The 15057-nt window shown below is 37.7% G+C and overlaps 1 protein-coding gene across 13 annotated transcripts in view; it reads left to right on the top strand.

Moving 5' to 3' along the window:
- The window catches only part of tenm2a (teneurin transmembrane protein 2a), a 2964155-nt gene that overhangs the window by 2821618 nt on the left and 127480 nt on the right, over positions 1–15057 (top strand). For all 13 annotated transcript variants that reach the window (XM_073067293.1, XM_073067288.1, XM_073067292.1 and 10 more), the window contains 2 exons: positions 7541–7642; positions 14145–14339. In XM_073067293.1, the coding sequence (XP_072923394.1) occupies positions 7541–7642; positions 14145–14339 (297 nt within the window). The remainder of the gene's footprint in view (positions 1–7540; positions 7643–14144; positions 14340–15057) is intronic.

Genomic DNA, 15057 nt, shown 5'->3' with positions numbered 1-15057 from the left:
AGAATGCAAACACTTTAAAAATTGGAAAACACTAACCAGCAAATACTACAATTGAATTTTTAAAAATCTTGCAGCCAATGCTCATCGATTCAACAACCAGGAGCAAGATCACAACTAAATGCATTAACAGATAAAATGTCACAATTTTGAGGAAGGAGTCATCTACTTTCTGCTCCATCACAATAGTCTGTTTCTGTGACCATTTCTACCTATGGTGCATTTCATCAATGTTAAATTTCTGGTGTTCATCCTTTTTAAAAAACAGTTGCTATTTGTTGTCACTTTAAAGATTTTAATGCTATCCCTTGTTGCACAGTGGTGGAATCAATGGTGGGTTAATAACATTGGTGCTGTGCAATCTATCTGAAGTCAGTGTCCTTGGGAGCCAGCATTTTCAATGCAACTCACATTGTTCTCTCCGGGGAGTTCGATCATTTAAAATGGAGGGCAGCAAACAGGAACAGCAGACAGAGGCAGTGGGGAAAATAGGAAAGCCTCAGAAAGGATCCATGAAGAACTCCTTGCAGACCTCCTTCCCATGGGGAAACAGGCCAGAATAAAAACATAAAGGTATTTAATTTGCGCAGATTTATCTGGTCAAATAGTGACTTGTTTAAATAGCACACGAAATAACGTTACATGAAAGCACAAAGTGATTCCCAAAGAATTTAAATCTTAGGTCCTTGGAGAGTTAACTGTGAGACCCATAGCCCATAAACAAAAGGAGGCTAAGCTAAGTTTAGCAGCAATATTTACATTGGAGATGCAAACCATAGTGACAAACTCACACATTCACATATGAAATGAATGAAAGAATTTGACAAAGTAATTATATAATCAAAACTTTCCAATAAGACTTTCTAATCACAATCTCATCACGGTTTCATAGCCCACATTCTTTTCAGAATGCTCCTTAAATATCTGCTCTAATTGTTGAGGGAGGAAACAAAGAAGAAACTTGATGATGGAGACCTACTAGACAAATGTTGAGTGCAAGTTAACTTCGAGAATGCATAACTTAAGACCAAATTAGTAAGCACTTCCAGATGTGCAGTGTAATTATGAACATTATGTTTTACAATTCTTATGTTATTTTTTAAAAACAGTGTTTATGTAGATAACTTAGTCCTTGCATTTCATTCATCTTCCAAGAAGGGACAATTAAAATAACATACACATATTGTGCACATACAGTATGTGCTTGTGAACAAACAACCTACACATTACGGTGTATATATATATCTATATATCTATCTATATCTATCCAATAAACATGGCATACCCATGGATTCCTACGCACAGTTACCAAACCATACAAATATCACAAATATGCATATTCCTGTATATGTACTCTTAACTCTTTTGATCCATTGTAGAGCAAGATTTCCCCCAAATATTTTAAAGCATTTTTGCATGCATTTCTGATTGTCATGCAAAAGAAAGGATGTGGCTGTGTTGGGGAGAGTACAAATGAGTTTCTCAAAGATATTTCCTGAATTGAAGGATTTGAGTTATGGGGAGAGTGCGCATAGACTGACTTTGTATCTCTGGAGTAAAGGAGGCTGAGGGGTGACCTGAAACAAGTGTATTAAATAATACAAGGCATTGATAGTACTGATGGAATACTTTTCCCCAAGGTAAGGCATAGATTTAAGGTGAGAACAAAGTGCTTAAAAGGGATTTTGAGGGGCAAGCTTTTTACAACATAGTGTGCTTGGTATCTGTATGTCACTGCCAGAGAAGTTTGTAAAGATAGAATCACTACTTCTCAAAGACATTTGGACATGCACAGAAAGCTATGCGCCAAACGTATACAAATGGGATTAGTGTATAGATTGGCATAAAGCTAGATGTGATGCACTGAAGAAACCATTTCTATACTGTACCTCTATAATTCTAAGCATTGATTGTAAAGAAGGGTGCCGAGGTCTAACTTTTTTTAGTCAGCAGTACTTCACTAAGTTAATTCAGGTTTCGGGTCTCTGGATATTGATCTGCACTTGGATAGCTCACTCAGAATGCCTTTCTAAATTTTTTCTGAAGGCAGTTCAGGAGGCTTACTCATGCTCTGACTGACCATGGCTGCATTAGCTAACTTACTGCTGAGGATTTCAGAAGATGACAGTGCTATCTCATTGTGATGAGTTGTGAGTCTAATAGACTCAGGGTTTTGGCTATAGATGCCAGCCTTCTGTAGGATTAATGGAAAGAACAAGTCTGGGCTACAAAGAGAAATCATGTCAGTATGGTAATTGGGCAAGGAGGGAAATACAAAGTGCAGGTTACTGTTCAAAGTTTATAGAATGGACATTCATTCCAAGTCATTAAATATCCAAAGAGAATAAACTGGTACGAATAAGCAACACTAAATATTAAACAGAAAAACACAATCTTATGCAACAGAGAGTAGGATTTATTTGGTAACAGATGATTAAATCAAAACCAAATTGCTTTTTGCTGTTTTAAGTTTCTGCTGCTCCTTTACTTATAAAAGATATAGAGCAATTTTTTTTGAATTATTAACTTCTACATGTTTTTCTTGCCAACTATGGGACATGAGTGTAATTAGATTTGACCCACTTAGCTTAAGCTTATGATTGTAAGTTCTGTTATGATTCTAAGAGTTTTGTTTTATGTAACTCATTATCCCAAATTTAAGAAATACTCTTGTTTCTGCTTCACTTCTGCATTAAAAGATCTCAACTTTCTGACAAAATGCAAACATGGTATCGATGCCAATGGAAGTACAGCAATCTTTGTATTATCTTGGGTACAGGTTCCAACCGTTTCTTCAGTTCGATTAATTTTATTTGTCAATGTACATCAAAACATACTGTGAAATGTACCTTTTACATCAATGGCCAAAATAGTCCAAGGATGTGCTGTGGGCAGCCCACAAAATGTTGCCGTGTTTCCAGTGTCAACATAGCATGCTTAACTGTACTCACTAAGGGAGAAAACTCAAGCACCCAGAGAAAAAACACATGGACACATGGAGAACATACAAATTCCATGCGGACTGCGGCAGGAATTGAACCTCAGTCTTCGAATTGCTGGCGCTGTAAAGCATTGCACTAGCCAGAACACAATTGTGCATGGATTGGCAGTTGGTAAACAAATAGAAAACAAAGTAAGAATGGCTTCTGGGTCTGGCAGTCTGTGATAAGCGAAGTCCAACAGCAATAGTACTTGTTCATTATGAACATGACTAGGTGAAGAACTTATACTCAGAACACAACTTAATAACAAGCTGAGAAAGGGTTAACCTGCAGGGTGTTTTCCTCAGGTCTTCTGCATCCACAGATGCTCATATGGGTGAAGAGTGCGCTGGCGCATCATGGCTAGAGGATGTGACTACAGGTTTAGACTTTGCACTTTTTGGAGCTCTCTTCCTGCACACTAAAATTTAATAACAAATTCTGCACATTTTAAGCTCTCCTCCTGTTTATCAAGAGCAAAACAGGAGACCTGAGTCTGAAAGAATCAAAGTTCAGAGAAGTGGCTTTGATGCTTCAGAAGTCAGGGCTGATCTGAATCTAGGATAAGAATCAATTAGAAAGGGTGGCACTGACAGCAATGGCACAGGTTTTGCTCTGATATTTTGGATGAAACTGCCAATGTTTGTTGACAGAAAACAATTAAACCAATAGCAATATTAAAAATTCTGCTGATGTGCAATTCAACATTGGAAATTATTGATTCTCTCAATTATTCAATATGCTTCCACATATAGCTATATATTTAAAGTCTTTTCCATCGCAACCATGGGAAATCATTTGAGTTAACATGAATCAAATCAAGTTAACAAGTCTGAGTGAAAAACAAAGTACACTGAAAATCTTATGTAAAGTTACCTGGGGTCTAAGTGAACTTTTAATGGTCCACTGAGCACTAATTATGCTTGGCAAATGATCTGACCTGAAAACAAATTATATGATTTCATATTATAATTCTCTCATGTAACAATTACAAAACATTAGAGATTTAAAATGCTTCTATTGTTTTTATGACTTGTCAACTTTAAAAAATGTACAGTGAGGGTATTTAGCCCTCCAGGCCTGTGGTAGCTCCCAAAGGAGAAAGCAGAATGGTTCCAGTCCCTAAATCACCCTGTAGCCCGGCAACTTATGCCTTGGCTTGTACCCCTCAAATCAGCTTTGATTCTTCTGTCATTTACCCACATTGGTGGTTAATTGCTTTACCCAATTAACTGACCAGCGTGTGTTTAGGAAGTGGGAGCACGCTGGTGCACCCATAGTAAATGAAACAGTAATAGGGAGAACATCTGAACTCCATACGGGCAGGATTCAAAGTCAGGATCAAATCCTTTTCCCTGGAGCTGCATGGTTTCAGAGCTAGTCACTGTATCATCATAGCACTAAACTTTTATACTTATAATGAAAATTTAGGCTTAATTATATGTGCCTAATTAATTTTTAATTTAGCATTCTTTATAAGATTTAAAAGTTAATTAAAAACTCTATTTTTTCATTCTTTTATGTAATCTGAATTAATTCTTTAATGTGATAAGCTGGTCAGCTACAAACAATGCGGGAAAAAGTCAAAATAAGATCTGTTATCAAAGTACTGTACTTTTCTGTGACTCTATGGTATATTACCTTGAGAGTGATTTTTCTTGCAGGCATTTACAGGAAAATAAAGAAATACCATAGAACTTACAAAAAATACTATACATAAACAACGACTAACAGTCAACCAATGTGCAAAAGAAGAAAAATGGTGCAGATAGAAAATGATTATGGAGAACATGAGTTGTAAAGAGTCCTTGAAATTGAGTCTGTATGTTGTAGAATCAGTTCATGTTTGTGAGTGACATTATCTGCGCTGGTTCAGGCATCTGAAAGGTTGTGGGGTAATAACTTACTGAAACTGGTGGTGTGGGACCTAAGCTTCTTACCCAATGATAATAGAGAGAACAGAGCATGCCCCAGATGGTGGGGATGCTTAATGATGGATGCTGCTTTCTTGTGGTGTTACTCTCCTTGTAAATATACTCAATGGTGGTGAGGGCTTTGGCTGCGATAGATTGGACTGTATCCACCATTTTCTGTAGGCTTTGGTGTTTCCATACCTGGTCAAATCAACAGGTTGAACAGCCTCTGTTGGGGAAAGAAAATTCCAACATTTTGGGTGGAAACCCTACATCAGGACTAAATAGAGAAGGAACATAACTGTACAAAGGAGAGAGGAAGAGTGGTGAGACAGGGTAAGAGGTGATTGTTAGGCTGAGGAGAGGTGAAGGCTCAATAAACAATCTGCTGGAGGAACTTATCAGGTCAAGGAATGTCTGTGGGAGGAGAGCAAGTTTCAACATTTTTGGTCGAGTCCTTGAGGGTTTTAACCCAAAATGTTGACAGCTGCTCTCCTCCCACAGGCATTGCTCAATTGTGTTGCTCCAGATTCCAGCATCTGCAGCCTCTTGGGGTAAAGGGTGGTGGGTAGATAGAACCAGGTAGGGAAGAGGGAGGGGTGAAGTTGGCAGGCAGAGGCAGGAAGGTGAAAGGTAAAGATAGACAAAAAGTTAGTTTGAATACATCATAACTACTGGGCATCGTGGATCCTTAGGAATTGATTCCTCATAGCAAAACTCAATAAAAGAGGACGTTAGCACCACACCATTCACTAGATCTTTGCCTTGTGAGTTTTATGAGGTCTACCGTGACTGTAGTTATTTCACTGCTTGCAACGAATTCTGACTCATAATATTCATCTCATGTTTTGCCATAAAGTATGGACATCATTTAGTTGCGATCATAGAATCGTGGTGTACCACATCACAAATACAGGCACTTATCCCCAACTAGTCCATGCCGACCTGATCTTCTGCTTAGTCCCATTTGCCTCCACCCAGATCATGTCTCTACAAACTCCTCCCATCCATGTACCTATCCAAACTTATTTCAAATGTTATAATCAAACCTGCATTTACCTCTTCTACAGGCAGCTCATTCCACACTTGCACAACCCTCTGACTGAAGATGTTTCCCCTAAATACTTAGCCTTCACCCTAAAACTATAACCTCTAATTCTTGTTTCCCTAAATCTGAAGGGAAAAAGCCTGCGTGCATTCACCCTATCTTTACTCCTCGTAAGTCCTTCCATTATTGCTTTATCCTTTCTGCCTGGTGTGTACTGATTCAAGTAGTTCACACCAAAGAATGTCCTTCACCATTTCTGGTTAAATTTCAAACTCCTGAAGAAACAAATGAAAATCCCTCCTCATAATCAATCCTGTTTCATTGAGGAGCTACGTCTTTTTATGGGTAGCGAAGCTTAAGATTAGGAGGACAAATCATCCCAACAGAGCAGTTTCTATCCTCCTTGTACAGCACTGATAAGCATTAAATTTGTGATCGCTGTTGCATACAACACAGAAATGCATGGTCAGTGGAGCAGATAACAAATAGAATTGGGGATGTCCATCCATGCTAGGAGTAATCTTCACCAGTAGCAACTGTGTTGAAGCAACAAGAGATTTTATAGAAACTGCTAATTTTCCAAGCAGAAATGTGTGATTCCAGTGCTTTTTGCTATGTTTTTTAAAGTTTGATTCCTTTTGATACTTGCTCTTCATTTTCAACATCTCAAGCACAGCTACTGATTCCTACAAAATAAAGAAAACACAAGGTCATTTGATTCTTTTACTTTCTTTGTTTGGTAGTGTTTTGGAGCAGATCCTATATTTTTTTTATATATGACTTCTATTCTGGTGTGTGGAAATACAAGTGCAAATGTGACCAAACTTGAAAGAAGAAGGCAAGAGGATTAAAAACCTGGAAACTGACTTATGCAGTCAATTAGCATTCAAGCTCACACTCTGGAATCTGTCTTCAGATTTAGCCACAGTTCTGTGCTAATTGCTAAATATCTCGCAGAGAATGGAAATGAGTGTTTTAAAGATAAATAAAAGAAGTGATCAATGACTCTACCCAATATGATAATTCAAGTACTGCTGAGATCATGGAAATATTATCTGAGGAAAGTAGCTGATTAAGACTGAATAATGTAAACTGTAAAATCAGTAAGATATTCTGGATTTAAGCTTAATTATCTTGAAGCCACAGGGAGAAATTTTGAAGAATGTTCCCTTTGAGATTAGATCAGTTGGATGAAGTCCACAGGATGGCAAATTGTACGTGGTCAGTCGAAGGAACAGATTTGATGAGCAAAGTTGCCTTTTATTATCTAGTGCTTACTTATGCCCTTAACTTGACATTTTCAATCAAATCCAACAAAATTGTAGAAAATGAAAATGTCACACTGGTGGATCGGTGAGTGCTGTTTCTCAGCTCAGTTTCTTCAGGTGAACAAAACGATTGTTAACTCTGTTTCTGGACCAGAATGACCTGTCAATTCTTGAAATTCATGCCGAAACAAGAAGTTCTTGGCATCTACATATGTTGTCTCACTAAGCATTGTATTTTCAGAACAAAAGGCCATTAAGTTACAATGGAAAGTTTCAAGTATTAAAAATTCACTGAGTAGAAACTGTTTACTAACCATTTTATGATATTATCAGATTCTGTGCAGGAATGTCCTCACAATTGCCGTGGCAACGGAGAGTGTGTGTCAGGAGTTTGTCACTGTTTCCCAGGATTCCATGGGGCTGATTGTGCAAAAGGTACAGTTTGATATCTTACTAATAAGTGAGGGCCATTTAACTCTGCTGCATGCATAATGGAATCTTTTCATGATTAACAATTTGATGTTGTAAAAGGGAAATATATTTTAGGGATAATGTTAGAAATTATAACTATTTGTTTTCAAATTATATTTTGTTCATGGTAACTTGTCACTAAAGTAGTGTAAAGCACCAAGTTAAGTCTTCCCTGACAGACCTGCAAATAAGAGAAACATTTCACAGTAAGTCCTGCCTATAAAAGCCCCAAATTGTATTGATCTGTTCAAAGTTCCTTGGTGAGATAGTATATTTTTTGGATAAGGAAATTTAGGATGAGGAGAAGAAATATACACCACAGAATAATTTCTGTCTTCATCACATAGCACCGATTAGCATTAATTTAGCTATCATTCTTGCAGGCAGAACAGAATCGACTAGTGAAGAGAATAAAAGACATTTGGAATGTCCACCCATGTTAGGGTTAATACAAATCAGTGGAAATATTGATGGAAGTCCAGATGTTACGGAAACCACACTGTAGCCCACCTCAAAATGCTCAATTCCAGCACTATGTCAAAAAACTCATCTATTCTTTCATCTTAATGGACTTAAAATTATAAGGACAGACAACAAGAAATCATATCAGAAAACCAGCCGAAATAATTGCTCCCAATTCAATACGAAAAGATATAATTTGTTGTTCATTTAGGTAAATAATAATCCAAGCATTTGATCTAGGAAAAGATTCTAAACAGTGAGCACAATCAGTTTAAAGTTGGTAGGTGAGATGTGCGTGGAAGCTGAATGCTGTACAGATTGAGATGCTGAAAGTCTATTTTATTTCTCTGTCCTTTCCTGGGTATTGATTCACTGCAGAAGATGTTCATTTGTCATGCTGAAGAGTGCATTTGGTTTTGCATATTTTTGGACATCAGTATGCAATGATCTTGGAGTTCAGAGTCTACAACAATACTGCAAACAAAAATCAATGTATTAAAGATGTCAGAAATATGAATTAAAAACAGAGAATGCTGAAGTACTCAGCAGGTCTGGCAGCACATATGGAGAGAGAAACAGCATTAACTTTTTAAATCAATTGCTCTTCATCGAAGATTGAAATGCTGCCATTTTTCTCTCTTAGAGCTGCTGATCGGTCTACTGAATATTTCTAGTATACTGTAGTTTTAATTCAACAGAGGAGCAATCAAAGAAACAATTGGTATTTTGGAAATAGCTATCTATGGTTTTTCACAGATGTTTACAGTACAAAGACATGCCATAAAGAGGTTTCCTACATTTGAAAAGTTAAATTCTTTTCAGCAAGGTGGTCAACTGACCAAGGTGATGTATGCAGCCCTGTGCAAGCAAATGCTATAAAAGACTTCTGAGGTCTTTCGAAGGTGGAAAAGCCGTGCCTTCACCTTTACCTTATCTCAAAGATGTAAAACACTTTAATTGTTTCTGTATGCTCCTAATAAATCCCATTATTCTAAATACTGAAATACACAATCCATAAAATGTATTAATTGATAAAAAAGCAACAAAAATAACTTGAATAATTAGAAACATTAAACAAATGATTACTAAGTAACTTACCTTGCTTCTCTGCAGTCAACTAATATTCATTGAAATGAATGGGTTTGCAGATTTCAGAGTGAATCCCAGCATAGATACTAGGTAGTCTCACCACTGGAACACAGCTGAGCTGGGAAATGAAGCAGGCCTCAAATAATACTGTTTTATAAGAGTTTCTAAAACAATTTATAGAAGGACATTTATTTTCTAAACATACCAAATTCATCATTTTGTAGTTGCAGATAATATTTTGACTAACACAAGAAAAGTGGCAAATTCACAGCAATATTTATCATGCCTTTGGATGTAATTCTTTTATCAAACAGTTAGACAAGCTTGTCATTGATTCCAAGTTCAGCATTCCAATGAAGTGCATCCCATTTTCCCAATTGATAGAATTCCAATATGCCATTGAGTTTTCCAGTAATTTCCATTATAAATATCTACATAATCAGTTTTGTAATGTATCGGTTAATAGACCATAAAATCATATCTAAACTTTCTCCAATTAAAAGGCAAATTCTGCTGGTTTTCTGACCTCATGATAACACGTCTCTCATTTTTATTTCAAAGTCAATTTAAATGATGAAGAGGGCCTCGAGGTCTGTGAGTTAGATGTCTGGATTACTAATCTAAGAATACGAACAATGGCCCACTTTAGGGTCCACATCATTTTCTGAATCTGTAATGCAAGGTACACAAAACAATATTTGCAGCCAAATGTTGCTAAGTGATAAGCCAAGTATTTTACATTGTATATATGCCAAGTTAGAAGGCAGCTTCAGTTTATTAGTTTAACATTGTTTTGGGTTAGATTGCATCAGTGCATTGTGTAATGATTTGATCTCTATTAACAGAATGCAAGACAAGTTTTTCACTGTATCTTGGTACATGTGACAATAATAAGCCAATACTAATACCGATACTAGAATGAAATGATGAAATTAATTTGTCTGTGGGAGAAAATATTCAGTATACATTTCTTTGCAATTTTTAAATGTCTACCCCTAAAGTTAACAATTTAGATGGTCAAAATTTTTATGCTTATACAAATTTGTAAAATTGGGTCTCTGCTGGTCTGTGAATGAGTGTACTGACTAGTGATGTAAAAAAAAAGAAAAGTGAAAACTACTGATTCTGCCCAAATTTGCCAATTTTTGTCCATGTGACAGTGAGGGCACCCAATTGACCTCACTGCCCCAGATGAGAAAAGAAAATAGAAATTCCACCATGGATATTGCTTGCAGTTATTAACTAATGGATGTTATTGAAAAATGTGCACATATTGTTGTCAGATGGGGACTGGATCAGTCTTGACTGCAATGTCCAATCCCTCACCACTCCTTTCCACAGTCACTGCCTTATTCCACATATATAATTCCTTGGGTGAGGAATTGGGTGGCTGTTATTGCCACCAAGACCATGCTTCAGTATGAATCATGCTCTTTAGAAGAGGAGAGAATGATGGGGAACTTGTTGTTAGAGAACTGATGGCTTTCGGTCCTTCAACAGCCCATGATGTGGTACCTTGCAGCAACTTAACCAGGCAGTGGCTGGGTGAAAATTGGTCCAGAATTAAAGCTTAATTTTCACATCCAACCATTTGATCATAACCAAAATTCAAATATCTTCAAATGGATTAATATGTTACCTTGAAAGAGGAAGGTTCTCCTTTGCCGGGTTAAGCTGTTACCAGGTACAGATGTATTTAAGCTTCATCTTCTCAGATATTGGTTTCCATGCTGAGTTTGCTGTTTTATTTTTGTTGTGCATTCTTGTTTGTTTATGGCTTTCTACTCAAGGACGGCGACATTTTTCTAAATTTAAGCACAAGGGTAGGTTTTCTTTTTGTATTATTTGCCTCTGTATTATTTATGTCAGACATTTCCCAAGCGACTTAAACCTACTTTGGCAAAACTGCATTCCCTCACTGACACCCCACTCCACCCAATACAAGCAAGGAGTACATGGGTAATGGTAAATTCCCACGGGCACAATGTAAAGTACATCAGTCAGGGAGATGCTGTTTATGGAGTCAAAACATCACACTGACCCTCTCCCTGTCTACATGAGCCCATGAGCAGTTCATACATTGCAAAATAATAGGGCAATGCAGGAGAAATATGAGAGTCACCTTGATGGGACAGTTGAAAGATTTGCGAGGTAACTCATATTGTACAAGTTTTGAGGCTGATAATGTATATCTCCCAAGTGGATCAAAACATTGTCATCACCCCAAGTTGAAATATACAAAGATTAAGTGAATTCCCAATGGTGATCACTATCACCCATGTAGAGTGAGTGGGCAAACTTAAAACCATTAGACACCAGTAAGACCCCAGTTGTAGGAGGGAGGAGTAAATTGGCATATGGGACACCAAAATGCAGAACATTTGCCAGCTATATTTCATTCCCTACCTGTATTTGTACCTGCCTCTTAATAATTGCCTCGGGCGAAGGGCTCAGTGTGAAGAGGTGAGTACTTTGCCCACTCTACCACTCAGCTATGCACAGAACACTGGCAGATGTAATAAACCAAAAGTATTTGCTTGGCAACATTATTGTTTAGTGAATGAGGTGGCATGTATGAAGTCTTACTGCAGTTTAAGCTCAGTTACAGGTGTTTAAAATTATTATCCTCATCAATCACAGACAACCTCAAAAAAAGTCAAACAACTTCACTGAAATCTTAATTAAACAGCTGTGAATTTAAATTTGTTGATCTCTCCAGGGTCACCTGTCTTGTTTTTAAACATACATCAGCATCCTTTAGTTTAGTTTTTAAGAGAATACGGTTTCCTTTTAACTAAATCAATTATAATTCGCAGCGGATTAATTACATGTTGTTGAATTTGCTGCTTGCTTCAGCACAGCACTCCCGAAGGTTCATGAGGACATGATGGCACACACCTGGTAACAACCCTTCCTTCTGTTAGGGATGCCTCATTGATTTGTGCCTTTCTCGCAAGCCGTGTCGTAGCAGTATTTTGTGTTGCTTCTGATACAAGGTCAGAAAGGCGCCATTTTGACACTATTCCTGTACATAATCTGCTGATGAAGGCAAACAATGTCTCTCCTACTCTCATGGAAGAGCAGTAAGACAGTAGATCAACAGGCACAAACATGAACAGTTAAGATCAACATGCTGAGTGTCAAATTTAATGCATAAAAGTTGTACTTAAAAAATTTGGCTGGAAATTGTAGTAATAAAATCCATTTGACAATCAGAGTAAACTCGCTGTTTATAATAACACGTATTCCTAAAATTGCAACTTGGTGCTACATGTGGTGATGTCATTTCCATGGAAAAATCATTTTGAGCATGCCAGTTTATCATAAAATATAAATATGGAGTGACACAGAGCCACTAAATGTACAGTCACAATGTAGAAAATGAGTAAAATGTTCATGTCTCCAGCACATTTGAAATATACCATTTAAACAGAAGGAACTGATGTTTTTTCAGAGTAAGTGAACACTAAATCCATAATGAAGCATCATATTGTAATTATATCTTAGTGCACCTTTGAATTCTAAATGGTGTCACTCTGAGAGTGATCTTTTCCCCTCAGGTTTGTCTGGAATTAGCATTGAATCACTTGGAATTCTGACAACTGTCAGAAAAAAAGTGACTTTCATTCTCCTCGACTTTCCATCTGGACCATGTCTTAACCTTGGTCTCAGAGGTGAACTGGTTTGGTTTTGATTTGATTTTAACCACCTATCATCCACATGAACTGAGGGCACCAGCAACACTGAAGTGGTTTTAAACCATAGGCATTAGCAAAACAACTCGCCTAATTCCATCACCAGCAAGAGAAAAATCTGCAGATGCTGGAAATCCAAGCAACACACACAAAATGCTGGAGGAACTCAGTGGGCTAGGCAGCATCAATGGAAAAGAATACAGTAAATGTTTCAGGCTGAGTCCCTTAAAAAAATGAGAAGTCAGAGTTAGAAGGTTAGAAGGCCTACCTTCTAACTTTGACTTCCCCAGCCCTGCTGAAGGGTCTCGGCCTGAAACGTCTACTGTACTCTTTTCTATGATTACACCATCACCAAGCTTGACAGAGTGAAACATGTCCTGTACATCAACAATTCATCATTCCTACTGCTATGTCTTATGGTAACTAGAAGATATTAGTTGTTCCATGCAATCTTGATAAGCCAGAAGGGAATATCGGGCTTTGCTTGTCACAAGTTGCCCTTGAATATTCCTGCTTCCATTATCACCCTTCCCTGTTCCATTCACTTACCTTGATGAGGTGGGTCCAGAATCTACTTGCCCACCTTATCCACTCTGCCCCCACCACTCTTGACTTTCACCAACATCAAGCCACCATCATCAATATCAGAGTTTCAAGTAGGAGTCATGCTGGGGGATTCATTTGGTTTCTGGGAATTAAAATCTTTTCAGTCTGATGCTCAGGCAGGTTGGCAAACTGTCAGCTACTTTCACAATAATTCCTCTAATAGCTAAAATCAACCTTATATTCTATCACATTTTCACCAATCTTTCCTAAATTACCATAAATCACAATGGTCCCAGTTACCCAATTAATGCTATTTATACTATTGTTACTATAACATTGCAGGAGATCAAAATGTTTCAGACTCTATGCATTGTGAAGTACACGCAAGGAACAGTGTCCTAAAACAGAAGAGCACACTAAACACATCTGAAAATTCACTGAATTTGTATGCCATTTGTCAAAATTAAATCCATGAAAATGACTCCATCACAGTAGAGACACTTGGTCCTCTCTACATCCTGTTAATTTTAATTACATATGTTTAGAATATAAACTCAGTGTAATTATTGCTTCATGATGCATTTTGCTACAGAAGTGTATGGACACCACAGATAAAAGCATTAATTTTTCTTTGTCTGTCTGCTTCTTTTCCCCCTCAATCTGTGCTTCTCCAGTTGCTTGTCCCGTGCTGTGCAGTGGGAATGGACAATACGCAAAGGGGAACTGCGTCTGCTACAGTGGCTGGAAGGGAGCTGAGTGTGATGTACCTATCGGACAATGCTTTGATCCTGAATGTGGTGGCCACGGAACTTGTACAGCTGGAACTTGCACCTGCTCTTCCGGCTTTAAAGGCGAGAACTGTGAGGAAGGTAAATAAAACGCCGTCGATAATTGCAATTGTGAAGGTTCTTCCAGGATACTGAACTTGCATAGGCACAGTTATGTCACCAATGCAGTTTCAAAAATGTTAGTCTACTTGAGATTTCAGGGGATGGTTGAAATAGGTAATACCATAAGCTAGTGTAGCAGTCACAATAGACCTCAACTTCAGAACTCTCAGACTTGTTTCCAAATCCTTTCTCTGTTTTGATTTGAAAATCCAAACAAAAATCTGCAGATGCAAATCTGAAATAAAAACAGGAAAATGCTGCTCAGCAGCATTTATGGAAAGAGATTCTTTGCTTCTCTTTCTACAGAAGTTGCTTGACCTACTCAGTGTTTCCAGCAATATCTGGTTTTTTTTTTGCTTAGAGCATTGACACTTCCAGCTTTTGAGGCTCAAAGGCCTGGATTCCCTTTCCAAACCTATCTATTCCCATATCAGTTAATTAATTTTACACACCAATTTACTTCATCTCCTCAATATTCTTGCTGTTATCAGTGATTAGTAGGCTACAGGGACCAAAACATCAGTCCAGTCAGGACTTCACAACTTCTCCTTGCACATCCAGTAAGAGGAGGGCATAACCAATACTATAATCTCACCATCTTGAAGGGATAGCAGGAGATAAATCAGGAACTTCCTGTTGTCTGCCACCACATGCAAAAGTTATCGCAAGAGATTTCCCCAACCATCTCCTGTTAGTG

The sequence above is a fragment of the Hemitrygon akajei genome, chromosome 15 (assembly GCF_048418815.1).
Source record: "Hemitrygon akajei chromosome 15, sHemAka1.3, whole genome shotgun sequence".
NCBI classification, from domain to species: domain Eukaryota; kingdom Metazoa; phylum Chordata; class Chondrichthyes; order Myliobatiformes; family Dasyatidae; genus Hemitrygon; species Hemitrygon akajei.
Note: the sequence above shows the minus strand (reverse complement) of the source record. Positions and strands in the feature narration are given on the sequence as shown.